At 44.9% G+C, this 21,113-nt stretch overlaps 3 protein-coding genes across 8 annotated transcripts; 1 reads left to right on the top strand and 2 right to left on the bottom strand.

The window, feature by feature from the left end:
• On the top strand, positions 1–7,527 carry LOC119143266 (transmembrane protein 126A-like). 5 transcript variants are annotated; one of them, XM_037377363.1, is made up of 6 exons: positions 1–94; positions 433–621; positions 2,470–2,594; positions 5,811–6,004; positions 6,547–6,661; positions 7,259–7,527. In XM_037377363.1, exons 3-6 carry the CDS (start codon positions 2,479–2,481, stop codon positions 7,464–7,466), a joined length of 633 nt encoding a protein of 210 aa, XP_037233260.1. In that variant the 5' UTR covers positions 1–94; positions 433–621; positions 2,470–2,478; the 3' UTR covers positions 7,467–7,527. The 5 variants fall into 5 exon arrangements, with proteins under 5 accessions (XP_037233260.1, XP_037233259.1, XP_037233261.1 ...); XM_037377362.1 differs by having other exon boundaries at positions 15–116; XM_037377364.1 differs by having other exon boundaries at positions 21–94; positions 428–621.
• A 3,987-nt stretch (positions 7,528–11,514) lies between these two features.
• CREBZF (CREB/ATF bZIP transcription factor) lies at positions 11,515–15,655 on the bottom strand. 2 transcript variants are annotated; one of them, XM_037377358.1, is made up of 3 exons: positions 14,561–15,655; positions 13,904–13,981; positions 11,515–12,554 (listed from the first exon to the last, which is right to left on the bottom strand). In XM_037377358.1, exon 1 carries the CDS (start codon positions 15,566–15,568, stop codon positions 14,639–14,641), a length of 930 nt encoding a protein of 309 aa, XP_037233255.1. In that variant the 5' UTR covers positions 15,569–15,655; the 3' UTR covers positions 11,515–12,554; positions 13,904–13,981; positions 14,561–14,638. The 2 variants fall into 2 exon arrangements, with proteins under 2 accessions (XP_037233255.1, XP_037233254.1); XM_037377357.1 differs by having other exon boundaries at positions 13,904–15,655.
• A 328-nt stretch (positions 15,656–15,983) lies between these two features.
• On the bottom strand, positions 15,984–20,085 carry CCDC89 (coiled-coil domain containing 89). Its single transcript, XM_037377545.1, is given in 3 exon segments — positions 15,984–18,110; positions 18,113–18,257; positions 18,259–20,085. Coding segments are annotated over 3 exon segments (1,029 nt in total). The 5' UTR covers positions 18,742–20,085; the 3' UTR covers positions 15,984–17,709.
• Between the last annotated feature and the right edge of the window lie 1,028 nt (positions 20,086–21,113).

Below are 21,113 nucleotides of genomic sequence, written 5' to 3'. Positions count from 1 at the left end.
GGTAAGATGGCGGCGCCCATGCGGGGGCCGTGAGGTGGGAGGAGCCATGTTGTAGGCGGTGGGGCCGCCTTGGCGGGAGCGGCGGCACGGCTCGGTGAGGGCGGGAGCGGCTCAAGGTCGTGCGGCTCGGAGCCTGGCCTCGGCGGGAAGGCCGGGAGGGTGAGCGCGGTGGGGCCGGCGCCTGGAGGGTTAACGGCGGTCGCTAACGGCTGGTAACGGCTATAGGGGGAGGGGAGGGGGGGGGGGGGGGGGGGGGGGGGGGTGAGCCGCAGCCTCCCGCTGTAAAAGCTTCTGCCCTGAACCGGGCCCCGGGGGGGCTGGGAACCTCCAGCTGCCTTACAGCGACCTGCGGGGGGGTCAGGGCCGGTCCCACGTACTTCACGGGTCGCTACAGCTTCATGGCGTAATGCCTGTGGTTTACCTCAAGAGCAGGTTCGGAGACCCTCCTCCTAGACGGGGCAGAAGCGAGAGGCCCACGGCAGGCAGAGGCCCGCTGGTGCCGGGTGAGGGCCTGCCTGCTGCTCCCCGCTCCCCCACGTCCCGCCGGGCCTGAAGCAAATTGAACACCAGCCTGTAGACAGGCCTTAGAACGCAGCTTTCAGATTATAAAAGGCGTTGAAGGTAAGTATGACTAGCAGAGTAGGTCTGGGAAACTTTCCTCTGGGGAAAGGCACTTAGAAAAAGCATTTGAATGGCTAAATACCAGGTTTAAGCGAAAGCTGTTGCAGTGGGTTGATCTTGGCTGGCTGCCAGGTGCCTGCCAAGCCGCTCTCTGAGCCCCCCTCCATCAGTAGGACACTGAGAAAACGGATGGTTAAAGCTGATGGGTCAAGATAAGGACAGGCAGATCACTCATTAGTTACCACTGTGGACAAAACAGACTGTGGGGAAATTAATTTAATTCATTGCCAGTCAAGTCAGAGTAGGGTAATGAGAAGTGAAACCAAATCTTAAAACATGTTCCTCCCCACCCCTCTCTTCTTCCCAGGCTCAACTTCACTCCTGATTTCTCTGCCTTTTCTCTGACAGCAACGCAGGGGGACAAGCAATGGGGGTTGCAGCCGGCTCATCATGCTTTGTCTCTGCTGCTCCTTCTTCCTCTAGGGGAGGACTCGTGTCCTTCCCCTGCTCCAATGCGGGGTCTTTCCCACAGGAGACAGTCTAACACGAACTTCTCCACTGTGGGTTCTTCCCCCAGCCAGCAGTTCTTCATAGAGTGCTCCAGTGTGGGTCCCCTGCAGGGGCACAAGCCCTGCCAACAAACTTGCCCCAGCCTGGGCTTCTCTCCACAGGGCCACAAGCCCTGCCAGGAGCCAGCTCCAGTGTGGGCTGTCACGCGGGTTCACAGCCCTCTGCGGGCACCCCCTGCCCCAGCATGGGGCTCTCCCCAGTCTGTGGGGGGGGGAGCCCCTCCCCCGTGGGCTGAGGGGCACAATCTGCCTTGCCGGGGACTTCCCTGTGGGCTGCTGGGGAGCCTGTGCTCCAGCCACTGGAGCGACTCCTCCCCCTCCTTATTCCCTGACCTTGGTGTCTCCAGACTTTTTTCTCTCATGTATCCTCACTCCTCTCTCCAGCTGCTGTTGCTGTTGTACAGCAGCCATATTCCCCCCACCTTCTTAAATATGTTATCCCAGAGGTACTACCAGTGTCACTGGTGGGCTCAACTTTGGCTGGTGGCAGGTCTGTCTTTGAGCCGGCTGGCACTGGCTTTGTCCAGCATGGGGGCAACTTCTGGCATCTTCTCATAGAAGCCACCCCTGTAGCCCACCCGCTACCAAAACCTTGCCACGCAAACCCAACACAACTGTATGCTTTGTCACTTGATGTACGTCTCTGGCTAAGAGTACCAATTAAAAAAAGTCCTTATTTGTGGAATATGAAAGAAGAGTAGATATCTTCATGGTTTCTTTAAATCTTTACCAAGTATGGATTTATTTGGGGTTTTTTCTTATGGTTCTATTTGAAGGTTAAGTCAATTTAAACCTGCAATATTACCAAAAGCCCAAAGTTCAGTTAATGTCCTCCCTTGTGCTGCAGGCATTAGGGATCATTGTGTTAGAAGGTGATCCAGCTGGAAAAAACAAGTGCACTGCCCATTGTTCTTCTGAGCAGTTTTCATCTCTGTGCTTCCTGATCTAAGCTGCTGTATGGCCCCAGGGTTGGAGGTGCTCAGGCAGGAGTATCTGGAGGGTGAGACTGTCTGTTTTCATCACAGCGAATACTTAAGTTGGCTTAAAGCAATTGTCAAGCCATAGCTGCAACATCACTAAAGAAAGCAGTTTGTTAGGGTTCATGAGGTTGTAAATATCATAGACCTCTGTAGCTGGATTGTGCCCCTTGCATCTGAAAACTGCCATGAAAAATAGGAAATGCATTTGTGCATAGTGGCAAGAGTCTAAATGTTTATTTGATACATACTGGGGCTGTGTAACTTTGATTACATTTGTTTGTTTGTTCCTTATGATCCAGGACTTGAAGATGACAGGAAGAGAGTTTCTTGAACTTGATTCTCCGCAGCAGAGACTATATTTGGAAAGATTTAAGCGGATGGAAGTCATACAAAAGATGCTCGATGAGCTTCCTAAAGCAGATCAGTAAGTGCTAGTAAAATAAATGAAGATAAGTGCATCGAGCATTTCAAGTCTTTTGAGAGGCTTCACTTTTCCCTTACTCTTGTACTGCAAATCTTCCTTGCAGTTATAAGAATATTTTAATTGTGAAGATGCTTATTATTGTCCAGAACAGAAAACTTGTTTTGCTTTTTTATATGTTTAGTTCACTTTTAATTTCTGGTCCTGCTTAGCCGGTTTCTGGCATGTGCTCCCCAGTGCTTGAGGTTCTGGGATGGCTGATCAGTCCTGACTGGCTCTGAGCATTCATACAGTCCTGGGCTAAAGCTAATAAATTTTCTAGGAAACAGAAGTGTTGGAGAGCATAAGGCAATGCACTCTTGAGATTCTGCAGGAGTCATCTTGTGTCCAGAAGGGCTGGCCTGGGGCCAGAACTGACTGAGCATCAACCTGCTGGTTTCTGCATTTTGCTCTGCACTGCTCCCCATTTCAGGGAGGCGAGACAGGTATCCAGGTGGTGGTGGTGGACAAGCCAGCCGGAGCCATGCAGGCTCACCAGTGGCATTCTGTGCATCACAAAACCAACTAAATACTTTCTGGGCCTCACAGACCACTTTTTTGTGTTTTGTGATACTGCATTTCACTGCAAAACCTTACTGGACCCGAGCTGGTTCTGTAAGGAGCCGTTTGCATGCGTGTATCACCTTGGATAAAGTCTGTATCATTATGAGTAATCAGAAGCTTCTTTTATTGTGGCTTTTTGTGTGGTTTTTTTTTGTAAATAGGATTAAATTGCTGGCTAAACAAACTGCTGGTAGTAACACAGGGCCTCCCCACACAAGTGACAAAGAAAAGCACCAAGGCTTTATCCCTCCTGTTACAGTCAGTGGTGCAGCTTTGTGCAGGAACTGCTGCCCTCACATTCAACTTAGACCGCTTCTTCTCCCCCAGAAGAGCTGGGGAGCTGAGCGGGAGGCAGATACCTCAGCGATGGGGTAACATCTTGATAGAAGCCATAGTACTTATGGACTGCTGGGCCTTGGAAAGAAATAGTTGCCAGAGACATGCACCTCTATTTGAAACTGCTCTGGCAGGACTTTTAAGTTTATATATCTGAAGGGCAGGTCACTGATGGCTGGAAGGGAAGAGGAAGCATGCTGCAGTCAGACTGAGAGTTCCTGTTTGCCAAAGCTCGTTTTTAACACTAGGGAGCTAGTGTGTAAAACAAACAAAACCCCCAAACAAACAACAAAAAAGCAACAAAAAAACCCAAAACAGAAACCTTCCATCTTTCTCCCTTTCTTTCCTTTTGTGCAGTGTAGCAGTTCTGTACATCAGTATGCCTGAGTAGATTCTGTTGCTTCTGGGTACATTAATTTGCTCTCTTTTGGATTCTTAAATATTTTTATTATTATACATTTTTTATATTTTATATAGCTAAATTTTATTGTTGAATTATTATTTTTATTACATATTCCTAGATTTTCATATGGATCCTCCGTATTTATGTGTATGCACAAATGCATTTCAATGTCTGATTGTAAACGTACCAACAGAATGAAAAGGCTGGTTTGCCGAAACTGCTCTGGGGACATTCTGTGAAAGACATCCAGTATTGGGAGAATGGTGATATGAAAAACAAATTTCTTTTTAAAACAAAACACAAAACACAAAAAAAGAAACTTGGCTCTTAAATAAGGTCAAGAGAGATATCTAACCAGTGAAGTTTTTTAGCTGTTCAGCATCAGAATTGTTAGTAGTTTATTTTCAGGTTTGAAAATCTAGTATGTACCACGAATGAAAGTATTTTCCTACTCAGAATGAGGAATAGTTGGTGTCACTGATGTCAGAAGTTTTTAATGTTTTCAGTTTTGCAAGATTAGCATCTACATCTCTAGAAGTATTTTCTTGTATGATTGGGTCAGTGCTTAATGTTACTCCAAGCACTAAAATGCAGAAGAATTTTAAGTAGGTATATTTTTTAAAATCATGTATTTTAGCTAAATGGTTTATAGATTGTCACGTTTGATAATTTTGCAAATCAATGACATTTGGTCTAGCATAAATTTTGTGACCAGTTAAGCATTTTATTTTGGGGGGGGGGCTTTAGTGATAAATCCAACTTGTGACACATTTTAAAATACACTTCTAACATAATAATACTGGCACAGCATCAGGATCGGTGTGCCTTCCAGTTAATTGCTTTCCCTGGCAATAGTTGTCATTTCTGGAATTCTGGATTTGTGGAAACTCAAAGCAAAGAGTTGTTTCCACTAATCAACTGACTGTGCCAGGTATAACGCTAAAGATAATGCACAGCTTCCTTCGGTGAGTCAAATGACATAAATCACAAACTGTTCATCAGGCTTGAAAAACTGGCATGCTTTCCCGTTCCCTCTCTTGAGTTACCTGCTGTGATGGAATGTACTCAAATGGGAACTGTTTGTCAAGATATTAAATGCTGACTATCTCTGACCAGACTGTTCTATTCTGCTTTCACCATATTGCAGATCGCAGCAGGAGTAGCTGCTCCAAACAGTATGTTAAAAATGTAGTAGATAACGGAATCCAGTCCCTCTGTTATTAAGGGAAAAAAACAGAAGCTCCAGTTCTGTAAACCAGTATGTTGGACTTCTGTAGCCTTTAACTAGCATAACCTCCTAGCAAGGTAGGATTTTAAATTCATGTGTTCTATGCATGCAAGGAAGGCCCACAGCCCTTCAGCCTACAGGATCCCTACAAATGATCTGCCAGCAGCTGCTGAGATCGTTATTGTAAAATCTCATTTGCCATAGTTGTCCCACCTGATCTGTTCTGTAAGCTCTTATGTTGGAACTTCATTTATACTTTTGGGTAAGCAGGCTAGAAACAAGGCTGATTACAGAAGCCAGCTGTGATTTCATATATTTTTTTATTTCTTTTCAGAAAATCTCTTTAGAAACATGCTGATTAGGAGAACAAGTTTCATGAAGTTTCCATTAGCCATTTAAAAAAATAATAATTTTAGAAAAGGCTTCTCAGTCTTTCCATCACTTCATTTTTGAGGTGTGCGTGAACTTGAGCGCATAGCGAAGGATGGTAGTGGTTGCTTTTGAAAGCAGTTACTCTCCATTTTGCACCAGTGAGAGCCTTAGATCTTTTATCTCTTATTGTAGGATATTCAAAAATGGATTGTAGCACCGAGTAAACCAAACATTTTCACAGTTCTCAATTGCTGAAGCAATTTTCCTACTTTTGCAGGAACGTTTGTAATCATGGAACATACTTCCTTGCAGCAAATTCAAGCTTATGCGGTATAGCAGCAAATACCTTATTCAGGAACATTCTGCATGTCAGAAAGGCTTCCTTCGTGTCTTCTTTGCCAATGGCTATTATTCCATTTCTTTCAACAGCAGCGTTTTATGAAGTTTTTGTGCGTGAGCCTGTATTTTCAGGTAAAAAAACTCCTTCCTTCTTGTTTTCAAAAGGGATTTGCTTTCTGTACACAATGTAACACTAGAGGAGCTTTTCTTCTCTGCAGAAAAGTGGTCTTGAACTGTTGTGGTCTTGAAAAACCTCAATTTGTAAAGCAGGGTTTGAAAAACATGATCTAATGCATTGGGCAGCAGGGAGTTGAATTTGAATGGAAAAGGCTATACATATGTTTATCTAGGTATGTTTAAAAAAAATTCTCTTACACATCACTTATTTTTAGCATTTTTCACTCAAAGTCACGTAAAAGTGGCTGCAACAAAGCAATTCAGTTTCCCCATCGGCATGATTTCATTTGAATGTCAGCTTTGGAGTGGTAGATTCTTCACAGGTTGGAATGAGATTGGATTTCTTGGCAAAAGGAAGAGTCCTTCTTTCAGTATTTCTTGCATACCTGTACAGCTGGGCCATTTCTGTCAAGTGCCTGTTTCCATATTGTTGCACGCAGCTTACAAATCGACATGGAGCTCTGTGGGTATTGACAGTAAAATACTTTGTCGTGCAGGTGACCTGAACTGTGAGGTCTGCGCTGTGGTCAGAGGAGGATTAACAGGGGCTGTCATAGGTGGCTTCTATCCTGTTTTGCTGGCTCTCCCCCTGAACGCAAGCCTTGCAGCCAGGTACGTCTTATTAACCTGCAACGAGTGAAATGGATTTGTTGGTCAGTTGTTCAGTTCTCAGTTTAAATTCTGTGGATTTTTAGTCTACGCACACCTAGCTTCTCATAGACTCTTAGTACGCAGAAGGAGATTTACATTAAGGTCATCTAATTACAAGGCAAAGTTCTTAAGAGCTACACCAAGCCTCCGAAGTGAAACAAGATCAGCGAACCGATATACTGTAAAGCACTTGTGTGTAGCTGGAACCTTAGAAGCCGCCTGTGATGTGCCTGGGATTGTGAAATCGTGGCTGCTGTCCTGCCAGGCAGTGAAGATCACTGCTTAGTGCTGCTCAGCTGGGGAACCTCACTGCTCCCCGGCAGGCGTAATTCTGTGGATTAGACCAGAGCACAGTGAGGGGGCGGCGAGAACTCAGTACATGGGCAGCATGTTTTACAGCATTTAATCCAGACAGCTCAGGACCACCAGGTGAGCTTAATTTAGGAGAGGAAGGAGAGAATGAATATCTACCTAAGTATTTCTAATTAATGTTAAATCTCGACACCTAAACTGGATGGAAAAAAAAAATAAGTTTCTACTCCTGTTTATGTTGTTTAGGTATTCTTCATCTCCCTTACCAGGGAAAGAAAATCTATTACGCTACTGGCTCACAACTGCTCGGCCTGTCTTTAGAAAGATGAGTTTGATTGTACTTGTGCAGGCTCTAACTGGATTGTATCTTGCCACTAAACATCATGGAATATATGTCAAAATCCTGCAGCAGATGAACACTACCAGCAGGGATCCTGAAGAGCTAGAAGCATGAAATTAAGCAACATTTCAATTGCCTTGGATAAGTAACCATAATAAACAAAGAAAGAAGTTGTTGCTTGCTGTCTTTTTTAATAGAAAAACAAAGTTAAGACTTTTCAGTTCTGAACGTAAATGCAAGGTAAGTTTTTCATTATGTCCAGCTTTGTGTATACATCTGAATGAATAACAGCTTTGTAAGGACAGGTGTTTTTCTTTGGAAAGGGGAAAAAACTGCTTAATGTTTGGCTCTAAGGTGATGCCACATCTTTTAGAAGCTGTATAAATGAGTAGTATTGGAAAAAAAGTTTATTTTTTCTTCATAATGCAAACCACAGTGATTTTTTAAAAAAGGGGGAGAGGGGTGTCAAGGCAAGGTTTTTCTAGAGATTCCTCAAAATCTGACTGCTTTTCTCCTTGAACATTTCTCCATTCTGCTAGCACAGAATTTCTGTCACAAGATTGCCCCATTTGGGCTGTTACAAGGGTCACACTGCACACTGTAGAGAACACGATCATCACAGAGCAATCAGGAGTCATACTAGTGTCAGACATCCCAGCATATGTATCAAACAACCACAAAAAAATCTCGTCAAAACACACTTTGTCCTTCTAACCGGTTTGCCTTGAAATTAAGTCTTTTTCTGAAGCAAGAAACTGTGCTGAGTAGCCTCACATGGCTGGTGCTGTTCCTGTGGTATTTTAGCTACCTCTAGTTTTAAGATTAGTGGTCTAGAGTAACATTTATGAGTCAGGCTTGTCTTCACATTGGCGACTATGTTCTAGAGCAATATAAATTACTAATTTTCCTGCTGCATGAGGTATCTTCAGTGTATTCTGCAGTTTAAGAATGAAATTGGGAATTTTTTACAGAAGCAATCATCTCAATCTGACGTATGGTCTTAACCGTAAAACCTGTAGGATTACTGGTTAAGAGTCATGTATACTTCAACAAAATTCTAGTATCCCCGAGATAAACACAGAAATATTTATTCATGAGAATTAAGAATTCAGCATTGAGCCCTATAATTGAATTGGTTTAAAATTTATGGTCTAGCACTGCTGAAAAGTGTATTAAAGGAGTCGCATCACATTTGTCTACTTCTTCCTAACAATCTGTTGTTACAGCAGGAGTACCATGCACTCTGTTTCTCTGTAACCAGGAGTAGCGGCCTGATTTGTACAGGGAAGCAGCAAAGACAGGCTACCTCCGCAGCGGTTGTTCTGTAAAGTTAGTTTAGTTTTCCTTAGTTCAAAGTCTTGCTGTATTGTGTGGTGCTCTGGTGCTCTTGTACTACTCTGCCTCAAAACAGACATCTTCCCCTTGCCTTAATCACCCCCACTTGAGAGATCCTCACAGAGCAAGTATTTTACAAGACAGGCAGTTACGGTATCTCCAGAAGTCATCAGACTTTAACCAACAGAACCGCTTCCCTGTGATAATAAAAACATAAATTAGAACTATTACTTTGCAATAGTATAGTTTCTTTACGAATGAAAGCAAAGGGCTCAGTGATTATTGCAAGCATTTAACAAGATACAGGTAAGATACTGTAAACAGACCCCAGTGCTTTTCGAAGTGCAAGATTCAAAACCATCTTCTGTTCCGTGTACTATCTTCATTTTGGTATCAATTAAAGTGATAATTATTCTCAGTAATCAAAATGCATGCTCTGATACTTAATAATCTGATTTGGAGAAACCACATTTTTTTAGACACTAATTTCTTGGGGTGAAAGACGAAGACTGGACATAAGAAAAATAATCACATTCCCTCAATGTTTTTACTAAGTAGCTAAGACCAATGTTTGTTTCCAGCATAACCAATGAATACACAAATTGCAAATATGTATTGAAGTGTTCAGCATCGGTCATGTCAGAGGTCACCTATACACTCCTTAGGGAAAAAAAGGTGTTGTATTTATAAAAAAGGAAACTTTTGAAATGGACCCTGTATAGTTCTCCTTAAACAACTGGGGGGAAAAAAAAGATCTCAAAAACAAGTTAAAAGACTGAAACTTGCAAACTTAAGCAGGACACGCTGTCAGTGAGCTCTTAGCATGCGTGCGTGTGAAGGAGCGCTCTCATGGGGATCTGGAAACGCTCCTTCTGTTCTCTGGTTCAGACATGGTATACGACATATGTGCTACAACTCTCAAGAAGCCAAAGGACAAGCTTACACCAGTTCTGGGCCTCCTACCAACTGTAACAAACCCCTTGCAAACACAGTCTCCCCGATTGAAAATCTGAGTTAGAACAGCTTTTAGCTGCTTCTACCATTTTAGTAGAAAAAAGCTGGGCACAGACTACATATCACAGCAACAACTTTTACATTCTTAGACGAATGCATGTCTCTAATACCTAACCTATAGCAATGGGCTTTTAACTACTCCAGGTCTAAAGTACTGCCAAAAGAATGTCAAGTGACTGGCTATAATTAAGAATCAGCAGAAATACTAAAAAAACCCTGATTTTATCTTCTCTATGTACCACTTTTGATGCTAAATCTCAGCATTACAGTCTATTTCACAGCCCTCTGCAAATGACACCCTCATTTCCCCTGCACCCTGCCCAGCTCCTGGCATCCTCCTGCTAGTGGGAAAAGGCAGATTTCTCCAAATCTATGTATCCCACTTAAAACTGGGTGAAAAACTGTAGAATTGGCTACTGTCAATGTGCAATCTTACACAGGGTGTTCTTTAAACAGCCCATTTGAACAACTCTAATATATCCTTCAGGTATTTACAGTCCAACTAACAGCAAATACAAGCCTATAAAGAGAGTATTGCTGATTCTATCAGAAAAACCTCTTTAACTACAAGTTCTAGAAAATGTTAGGGTTTTTTAAACTGATAAATTAAAAAAGGCCTCTGTGTTTTGCCAAAGATCTGGTTTCACAGGGAAAACTGATTACAGTTTTGACAAGTGGCATGAGAAATCTGATCATCTGGAAGTACCAAAAGATGCCAAGCGTTAGAATATGGTTCCCTACATTTACTCTTCTGTCATCTCTCCAGGCAGCTAGGATTGCAGTAACACTGATTCGTTTTCTCCTCGCAGGTGCTAACCTCTTCAGAGGAGAGAAGTTAATTTAGAATGCTACAAAGACTCACAGCACTGGAATCAAACTGTAAAGGACTAACAGAACTGAGCATGAAATTGTTTCTTATTTAAATGCTAAATAGTCTTCAAGCAACTGCAGGGTGGAGAAATACTGGAAAATGAAGGTAACACAGCCATGCAGTTTAACACTGATGGCACTTGGTTCTGTGGTACGTACAGTTCAATGCACACAAATTTCAATGCTGAACAGGGCATTTTCTACAACTGGAGGCCAGAAAGGCGGAGCCTGCCAGTATGCTTTTAAATTTTGAAACAATGTTGTGAAATGTTGCTTTTTATCAAGCTGCAGACTACTTTCACTAGAATGCCTGGGCGCTAGAAAGCCAGCATGCTCTTTTCAACTGCTCACTACAAATAAAGCATTTAAGATTAACAGAAATTAAAGAGTACAGTGCATGGCTCAGTCTGGAGCTTTAGAAGTGTTCTGTCCTTTCAGCACCCTCAAACCTTCTGTTACCCTCACTCCAGTGTTCACTGTGGAAATAACAGTTTGATGAAAGATTATGGTTTAACAGCACATTATTAACCAGTCATCAAAGTTCAGAACCTACAAATGGGACAGAAAGGACAAAGATGCCAATAGACCATGGAAGCGTTTATCCAAGTATTCTACCCCTCCGCGATTCCACATCAATAAAATATTAAGAAGGAAAAACAACTGTAAAATACAAGGTGATTCTCAAAGTACAATTCTATCTTTGGTTCGAGGAATAATGTCTTTGTTTTGTCCTCACCACAGAATTAACTTGAAATAGGAGGAAGAACATTTCTCTTGCATACCCCAATCTCTTTTATCTTATTTTCCAACTGATGACCCACACAGACAGCAGCAACAGCATCTTCCCCTTTCTGTTTTCCTGTTTCATGTAAAGAACCACTCACTTAAAAGTAAGGCATTAATGAGAAAAAAAAAAAGATGAAAAAACATTTGAGCCCATAAATTGAAAGATCAACAAGTCTGATTTTATTATGATATCGTATTCTTATCTGGATGGCACATAATTACAAAGAAACATTTACAATATATTTTCAAGTATTAAGTTATGTCATTTCAAGGCTTCCACTTCAAAAAGCTACATTAATAATACACCATACAGATAGTACAGTTGGTTAGAGTTTCAGATAACTTCCTCCCCTCTATTTGGTTTAAATATGATTCAGTAGGCACTAGAAATGCCTGCAGCCACTTACTTTCTTGGGACTTGACCTTGTTCTTGTACCAGTATACATCATTTTGCATGTCAGAAAATTAGCTACGCTCAGACACAGCTCACAGGTAGTTTCATGACTAGAGCGATGTGCAGGTTCATAACAGAACTATGTCCCTGACCCCTACTGTTTAGCAGTAATGCAAAAAGAAAGAATGCATATTTAAGTTAACTTAAAAAAAACACTTTTATGCAGAAAAACTGTAAAAATGCCATTGTAACATCCCATACTTGCTACATTAGTGTCTCTCCTTTTCATCAAGCACATTAAACTTCAAAATAAAGCATGTTCATGAAGTCTGAGCTAGGCAGATTGAGCCTAGACTGAATCTAACTCAATTATTTCCATTTTGCGTATCAGTCAGTACATGTCTTGATGATTAACTCTGATTCCAGTGGCACTGGTATAACCTACCAGTTACAGCAGGGTTACACAATTTAAGACTGAACAGTCCTGTTGATGCCACCACAGAGGTGTAAGGTAACACATATCCCACTAATTCTCTTTTAGTGCTGGCAATATACCCTGAACAGATGGAATTCTGCACGCAGTGGAGTAAAACCTGTTTGATAGGATATTGTATTTTAAAAAAATACATCTTGGATGACAGTATATGATCCCAGCATTCAACCTTTTTTCTTTAAAAAAAACCAAAGACAGCAAAAGCCCTGTTACCTCTTTATTCTCATTTCTTATACTACCTTTTAAAATAAAGCAGGAAATGTGGCCAGCAGCTGGTCCCGTCTCTTCTGCCCCAACACAGCTGAATCCACTTTAGCATAAAGAAAAACAAGGATGCTAAATACACATATACTTTATCATACAGTGATGTTTCACAAAGAAAAATCAAACTCCTTTTATACTGATGAACACTTGATAGGGTCTAGCACCAATAAAGCAAATGATTGGGAGCAAACACTTTCACCTTCTACTTAGCCTTAAACATGAAATTTAAGGCTTTAGTAAGCAAGACTTCAGAAACACTAAACAATCTTTTTTTAGAAAAGTTAATAAATAAAACTGTTTTAGCCAAGTCTATTCTTTGTGAAACCTCACTTTACATATTATAATTTTCACAATCCTTCTTCCCCCAACTGACATACATATAAACAACCTAAACATTATAATACAACTGAAAAAACAACCCACTCAACTTTTGTGATAGGGAGAAACACTAACTAGTACAAGAAAACACACGCTACTGTTTGTCAGACTATTTTTCCTCCTATCTTAGTCAATTATGGAGCATTTTTCAAATCATTAGCCTCAAGACACATATTTGCTCATCTCCAAACTGTGCTTAATTATATAAAGTTATAGATTTCTCGGTACTGTAAGAGGCTAAATTAAGAACTCTACAGTAAAATTAAGCACATGCATACACATGCAATATCCTTAAAATTTAAAGCTACTTTGAAGTAACACAGGAATTTCAGTGTGCATGGGCACAAAGATTTACTTATGGGAAGCTAAAGTAACGAGTTACTTCGATGCACTGCATTCTTCAAACCGCAATTCTCGTTAGAGGTCCATGCAAAAAAGTGACTCCTCTACATTAGGATTCCACTGTACAGATATAACCAGCGCTCAGGTTCTGTTTAGTCAGGCAAAACCCCGCATCATGAATTAGAGCAAGCTAGAGAAGGACTGTTTAAAAGGTACCGTGCATCCCTAACACTTGACAGTATTTTAAGCCAACAGGTCACAAATTCTTTTTTCTTTTTCCATTTAAAAAGCAAATGACTTAACACTTCTGCGACAGTCCCCTATGATAAAAGGCTGTAAATGTCACATCCCCCTTACTAGCGTATTTTCCCTTTCCAGCTCATCAGATACTTTAATAGAAAATTCCTTTTTCAAACGGCATAAACAGTTATTTTTTAATTAAAAATGTAGCTCATGTATTGGCTACTATGTGCATAGCAGGAAAAGGAGGAAAACAGCTAATTAGAACGATGCGATTGTAATTTTCACTATTAGTTACCATCCAGAGCTAGCAACATTTTGGCAGAGTAGGCCAAGGACCAGAGAAATCATTTCCTGAACCAGTCATTACAAGACGACTGGCATAAGCAAAGCAAGCTGTTCGATACCGCATTATGGGAATATATTGATCCTTACCAGGTTGCGAGGTGGAAAACGACTGTTCTTTAACCCCTACACAACGGAGCCTGGCAGGGCAAGCACCTAAAAGAGAAACTGTCAGAGAGGTTTTAATAGTAATGTATAACTGAGATGCAGTACAATTTTATATGCATGCTTTCTTTTGCCGATCACTACTATTTTCTTAAGTCTGTCCAGTGACGATGTCATAATGAAGTTTTTGGTTTGGTTTTCTAAGCAAGCTTTTTCGGCTCCTCAGGATAAGCAGGCTAGACATTATCTGACTCAAGACCGGGTAGTGTTATCGTTACTGGCAACTGCGAAGTGGAACCGAGCACACCTTCATGCATCAGGTCGGCATGATCTTTTCACCCAAGTGCTGCAAATGGGCTCTGGCGGCACCTCTGCATGTATATGCGCGTGTCAGTTTGCACGATAATTACCGCACTGCTGTACACAGCCTTGCACGACTCTTAGGCCAAACAGGCTCAGACCACTACCGTCCACATGCCAGATTTACGTGACCTTTAACCAAGGCCACCATCTGGCTCCCAACGTGCCGTTCAAGAGATATTTTTTTTCCGTTACCCTGGCCACTTAGGTGCCAGGTTCCCCTCCTCTGCATCTCCCCCAATACCACCCCATCACCACTGTATTTATTCTTTTCCTCCGCACCATCGCCTGCTTCCTCCGCCACGACGCGAGGCCCCTAGGGGTGAGAACCCCACGAGTACTTGCAGCAGGTACTTGACCCTACATTTTGAAGGAGGCCGCTGCCCGCCGAGCACAGATGGAGCAGAACTCCACCGACACCTGATCCCGGTCCACGTGGAGGCAAATCCCGCCGGGGGCCGCCCACTCCTCCTCCGCCTCCGTCACCGCCGCCGCCTCCTCCCGGCTGGGAGGCCGGGAGCTGGGCAGGGCGTAGTCGTGGTCGCTGCTCTCGCCGGCAGGCTGGAGGTGGTGGTGATGGCGGCGGGGGCTGCCCGTGTCCCTGAAGAGGCTGGTGCTGAGCTGCAGCCCGCCGGCGCGGATCCCGGCTAAGCGGCTCAGGAGCTGCCCCAGAGCGCTCTGGTTAGCCAGCACGGCCCGAAGGTAGCTGCTCTCCCGCTCCAGCTCTCGCAGGCGGCGGCTCAGGCCGCGGTTGCGGTCCCGCAGCTGCCGGTTCTCAGCAGCCAGGCCCTGCAGGCGGCTCTCCAGCCCCAGCACGTACTGCTTCTTCTTCAGCCGGTTCAGCCGAGCCGCCGCCGCCGCCTTCAGCCGGCTCCCAGCCCCGCCGTTCCTCCGCCCGGGCGCCGCCGGCCTCTGGCCCTGGCCCAGCGCGGGCAGCGGCTCCGGTTCCCCACAGAAGCAGCCGCTCAGCTCCGCGTCCAGGTCCCAGTCCGGCCGGGCCGCCTCCAGCAGGTCTCCCAGCTCCAGCCCCGGGAACCAGTCCTCTTGCTCCCACACCTCCAGCGGGCCACCGGGCGCCTCCGGCTCCTTCTCCTGCCGCCGCGGCTCCAAGGCGCCCGCCTCCCGCCGCGGCGGCTGCTGTTGTTTGGGCCGCGCGGGGCCCGGATCCCCTTCCCCGCCGCCATCCCGCCCTCTCGGGGCCTGCCCCGCGCCGGCGAGCGGCCAGACGGCGCCCGAGGCACTGGCTCCGCCGGAGGAGGCCGCCAGCAGCTGGGTGAGGCTGTGGCGCATGGCGGCGGCGGGCGGGGGCCCGGCGGGACGGGACGGCGCCTGAGGAGAGCGGCGCGCGGCTGCGGCCCGGCGCTCCCGCCGCGGTGCCTGTCGGGAAGCGGCGCGCTGAGGGGGGCGGGGGGGCGCCTCGCCACTGCGCCCGCGCGCGGGAAAGTGGCGGCTGGGAGGGGGGGGCGTGTGCGTGAGGGGTGTGCAGGTGAGTGGCGGTGCGTGTGCGTGGGCTGCATGAGGGGAGTGTGCAGGTGCATCCGTATGGGGGGGTGCATGCACGTGAGGGGGAGTGCGAGCGTGTGTGGGAGGGGGCGGCCGTGCGTGAGAGGGGCTGTGTGTGAGGGGGCATCCCTCGGTGCGTGTCTGAGGGGGGGTGTGTGGGCGGGGGCTTGTCTTTCACCCCCAGACACCGCTGAGGCAGGGAAGGGGGATGTCCCCCGTGGGCGGTGGGGGGGCTTTCACGCCAGACGCAGCCACGTGTGGGGCTGTTCTGACATACCCCTGCCTAGATTTAAACTATTTAACTACCGGGTTTGAGGCTGTTGTGTAGTCACTGGGAAAACAGGCACTCCTTACTGCATATTGGCTTCATTAAAACAGAGCAGGCAACTCAAGTCCTGCTGTGTTCCTTCCTCTCAGACTACAGGCCTGGTTTGTAGCCTGAGTCAGTTGGTGTTTACCCTGTAGATGTCTGCATTTGGATTAATGAAATGTGCACGTGGCATGGGGACATGACGGCGAACAAGATGGTGGAAAAGTAGGAGGATGTGGTCTATAAACCAGGCGTGGAGTGACGCTTGTAGGGAGCTAGGATCAAAAGAAAGGCTGCGGTTCGTCAGGCAGCAGGTACTTCTCACCTGGCTTTGTGTGAGTCCAAGGGGAGTCCAGAGTTCCAGCAGACAAGTCTGTTGACAGCTGCTACTTAGAAACCACATCTGGTTCAGTAAGTCCCTGAGATGAACTGGTCACAATCTGGAGGATCCCCTGGCTGCCTGCTTCTGGCCACTTCTGAACACTGAGCTCAATAAATACCAAGTTCGATGCCGTGCTGCTGCTTTGTAGACGGTCAGGACCAAGAGCTACCTAAACAACTAGCTAAACCATTGAGTTACCCCAAGGTACACACACACGGGGAAGAACTGGGAAAGCTCTTGAGACCGCTGCCTGCAGCCCAGGTGGGGGATGCTGTTTGGCCCATCATGTTTGGGGTTTTTTTGTTGGAGAGTTATAAGAGCTGAAACACAGCAGCCAAAAAAATCCTCAACTGGGAGAGAGGCAAGAGAGAGTGGGATGCCTCCGTATCCCAATGCTGACAGGAAAGGGAAAGATTTTTTTTGGTCAAAAGTTGCCAGACACTCATTTTGCAGGTTACTTCTATCTTCTCTACAGAAAACACCTATAAAACCAGAAAACAAACTGGCAGAACATTTAGAATCTGAACGTGTTTCAAAGACTCTTGAAACCACCAAAATATGCAACAATTTATTTTGAGCTAAACTAGGCTATAAATAATGCTATGACATTAAATAAGACTCAGACAACTACAGAAACCTGTAACCTGCTTAGACAACTATACGCAGTAATTCACTTGAGCATCAGGTGCATGGTATTGCTGTTTTCACCCGTTAAGTTCCTGAATCGTGACTGTTTATGGCTTCGATATTGCAAGGAGAGATTTCTTCCTTGGAATGTCTTTCTTGGATCATCAGTGTTACCTCTTAAGATGCATGCCCAACCTCTGCTGAACTTCAAGGATGAATCAAACATAAAAGGTTAAGTGTTTGAGCTTTTGTCTGAGAAAATAACGTGCTTTTAACTGTAAAAGATGAAAATCTGTGATACAGCAGAAGTTAGGACCAAATAAATCGAATTCGTATTTTACATTTTCTTTCTACATTTACCCTAATCTTTCTGTCACAGGTTTGACTAGTTCAACAATCTCCATTCAGATTTAATAGTGTAGAGAGATTACTTATGTAAAAGTGTAACAAAAATAATAATTAAAAAAAAAAAAAAGGCCACAGAACAGTCCTTGGAGGAGGTCTTAAGCTGGTAAGTACATAACAGAGAACTCAGAAGACAGTCTCGTGGAAAGGAGCAAAATGCTGCGGTGCATTATGACAGAGGCACCTGCCGAGAGAAGGCTGTAGTTACACAATGAAATGATGGAGTTTAACGTTCAGCACTTTTTCTTTAGCCAGTAAATCTGTACTGTGCTTTCTGTAAGCATCAAGCTGCAGTGTGAGTTCGTCATACGCCTGTTTGTTGCTTTTCAGCTGTTGTTGGAGCTCTCGGACCTTCAGATGACCATCCGCCGCTGCTGCCGCCTCTTTCACAAGGGGTGTGCTGGCTCTCTGCCTGGCTTTTTCTGCTGTCTCCAGCTTCTTCTCCAGCTGCTGAATTTTCCGTTGCTTATCTTGCAGAGCTTTGCCCCTCTCCATGGCCAGGTTCAGTAGCTGCTCTTTCTCCTCATTTGCCTGCTCCAGCCTGGCCCGCAGCTCGCTGCCCTGAGCCCTCCGCTGACTTTCTGCACACTCTACCTTTGCGACAGCTGGTGCTTCTGTAGGCATTGCAGCTGGGCTTGTAGTGAATCGGCTTCCCAGGCATAGGCACTTGCTTGCTGGCTGTGAGCTTCTAGCAGCTCCTTTTCTTGCTCCTGGGCTCTGTGACTCTCATAAGCACGTTTCTCCTCTAAGGAGTTTTAACTGTTTTGAGAGCTTTCTGGCCCAGGCAGCAAGCTGGAGTACTTCAGCTTCCTTCTGCCTAATGGCCTGGGTGAGGAGCGCTTCGTTCTCCTGCCACAGGTGCTTATTCCCCTCCCACAGCTGCATATACTGTTTCTTGTGTTCATCCTTGAACTGGATCATTTTTTCATGGTTGTTGGCCAGTTCCATGAAGTGCCCCTCCAAATGCTGAATCCGTTGGCTCTGGGTTTTCATTTTCACAGCATCCTCTGCCCTCAGTTTCTCTGCCTCCATGCTGAGCTGCACCAGGCTTCTGCAGCATTCCTGTGCCTCATCTTTTTTCTTCAGTGTACAGATAAGGCGATGCTGTTGTTCTGGGTGTGAATGCAGCAGAGCCTTCTCACTCTTCTCTTCGGGGCTTTCCCATTGTTCCTCCAGGCCTTTTGTCAGATCTTCCATGTCTTTGCCTGTCTCTGGATCACTTGTGGAGTTGGCCATCCCTGCCCCTCTCTCATCCTAAGCCACGGAGCCCCTGTCTCACACGAAGATGAGACAAAATTCTACAGTGACGGCTTCTTTTAGTAACATTCTGCATCATTAAACAGTACCCACTGGTTATGTGGCCAACACCACTGCAATAAGCTGGCGGAGTTTCTCTATTAAGTCCAGAGAAACTGGTGCAGCAGGGACAGGACCTCCCAAAACCCATGGCAGGCTGCAACCCACAGGTCCTGCAGCCCTCCTCACCTGCTTCGCCCTGCTTCAGCATCAGGCAGACTGAGGAGAAGGGTGCCAGAGCTGATGATGCAAAAGCAAAGGACGTAGGCTTAGTATTTATGCAAGCCTATTCATTTGCTGATTACTAGCTTTGCTAATTACTCCTTCTCAAAGCACTGTTGTATCTACAAGAACTACTATTATATTTAGGTAAAAAGCTTGTAAGTGATAAAGCTGCAAGTAATTCCTCAAGCAATCCTTTTCTTCTGCCTTTATTTTCTCCTACAGATCTGGTATTATAAGCGCTAATAAAACATGGAGGGTTACATCAAACTTCTAATTGATGTGTAAGATTTTAATAGTATATTGCTCATTAAAAATAACTGAATAGCCTTATCCTGTGCTTAAGAGATTTACGAACAAAATGAAAGATCTGTGCAATGCTAGTAATTACTGAGTGCCCTGAGACTCAAAGATTTTGTGCCTGGAGAAATGGTTCATCATTTGAGTTTTGACACTGATTTGCTGTATTATTTTAGGCATGCAATTTTAAAAGTCTGGTTCCTCATGTAAAGATAAGGGAAGTATTTATATTAGGTTGGCACCAAAATCATTATTGGTGCCTAATCATACGTCACACTACCCAGCATATGAAACATCAGCCTAAAACTGGTCTACGAGTTTTTCATTCAGATGCAGACCTGAAACTAGAGCAAATGGAACAGCATGCTGGCAGTCAGGTTTTGTGAATTCCAGGGCCTTAACTGGAGGGAAAGATAGGACGTGGGAAGGAGCCGGCTTCAAGGAAGGATGAAAAATAACATACAGCACAACAGAATCAATGCCCAAGAAGCATGGACAGTTTCAGAGCTGCATAGCGGTGGCTGTCATTGGGCACTGCCTCCACCTCCACCATCCTGCACTCCCCAGCCACTGCTGCTACCTTGGATCCTGCCAAAGTATTTAGAAATCATGGAGGAAAGCGGGGAGGACTAAAAGGTTTAGGCCATCCAGTGGAAACACAATTAAGAGCAAGGTTTAAGAGGAGAAAAATGTTTTCTTACCAGGTGTTTTCTTTCCCCTGACCCTTTGTTGTCGCTCCTGCTGTGTGGTATTTGTCTCCATGGAGACAAGACTCTGAATCCAGTCCCCCCAGAGCTCAAGCCTTAACCCAGGCTGGCTGGAACTAGGCCAGCCCCAGGAGAGCAGCTGAAAGCGCTGGGAAGCAAACCAACCCTGCTGACCTCAAAAGTGCCCAGATTTGGTAAAGGGAAGAGGATTTCCACAAATCTAAGGAACTCCTCTCTCTCAGCTTGCACCTCAGAAATGCCAGAGGAGATCAGAACAGCAGGCTCTAACCTTCTCAAACACACTGAGGGTCCATGCTAAGTAAAGACACAGCCCTTGTCTTAAACAACTTGCAGCTTTGTTCAGCACTTAATGAAAAATCTGGCAGATAACATAGAGAAAGGAAAAACAAATACAGTTAGAAGAACAAAGTCAGTGCAGCTTCCGCTGACTCCACTGAAAAGGGATATGAAGCCAAGAGAAGCAAGCAGCGTGGGTAAGGGAAGCAAACAAGAGAAGGAAGGTGCTGCACCAGACCTTCCAAAAGGGATGAAATCAAAGCGGTGCAGGCCGCTGTACCAACTCTGGTTTGCGGGCGTACTTGCAGAAATGGGAGGTTCTGAACACAGAGCATGAAAGGAGAGCTGGGACTTCGAAGCCTGGTTTATAGGAAGTAAAGATGGTGTAATTTGGAACACACACACACGTGTACCAAAAAACCACCCCGTTCCAGGCTAAAGCAACGATGAGCTTGTAAAGTCAAGGGGAAAAAGGAAGAGGTGGCGAGAAAGAGGGAAAATTGTTGCATTTCTCCCATTTGTTTCTCCAAACAAGGATGGCTACACAGGAGTATGGCTGCTTTGTCATGAAGGTGAACTGGAATTAAGAATCAAAGCATAGCTATTAATTTATCAGACTGCCCTTTAGCGAGTAACTACCTATACACCTTTATAAAGTTTTGGTTATGGATGACTAAAACCTTTCCTTTTGACAGTACAGCAAACAAATCAGTTTCTTGGAACTTCGTGCTAATCAACTTCATAACCTTGCATTTCTCTGTCAGCATATTATCGATCCGGAACGTA

Source organism: Falco rusticolus, chromosome 2, assembly GCF_015220075.1.
Source record: "Falco rusticolus isolate bFalRus1 chromosome 2, bFalRus1.pri, whole genome shotgun sequence".
Taxonomy (NCBI): domain Eukaryota; kingdom Metazoa; phylum Chordata; class Aves; order Falconiformes; family Falconidae; genus Falco; species Falco rusticolus.
Note: the sequence above shows the minus strand (reverse complement) of the source record. Positions and strands in the feature narration are given on the sequence as shown.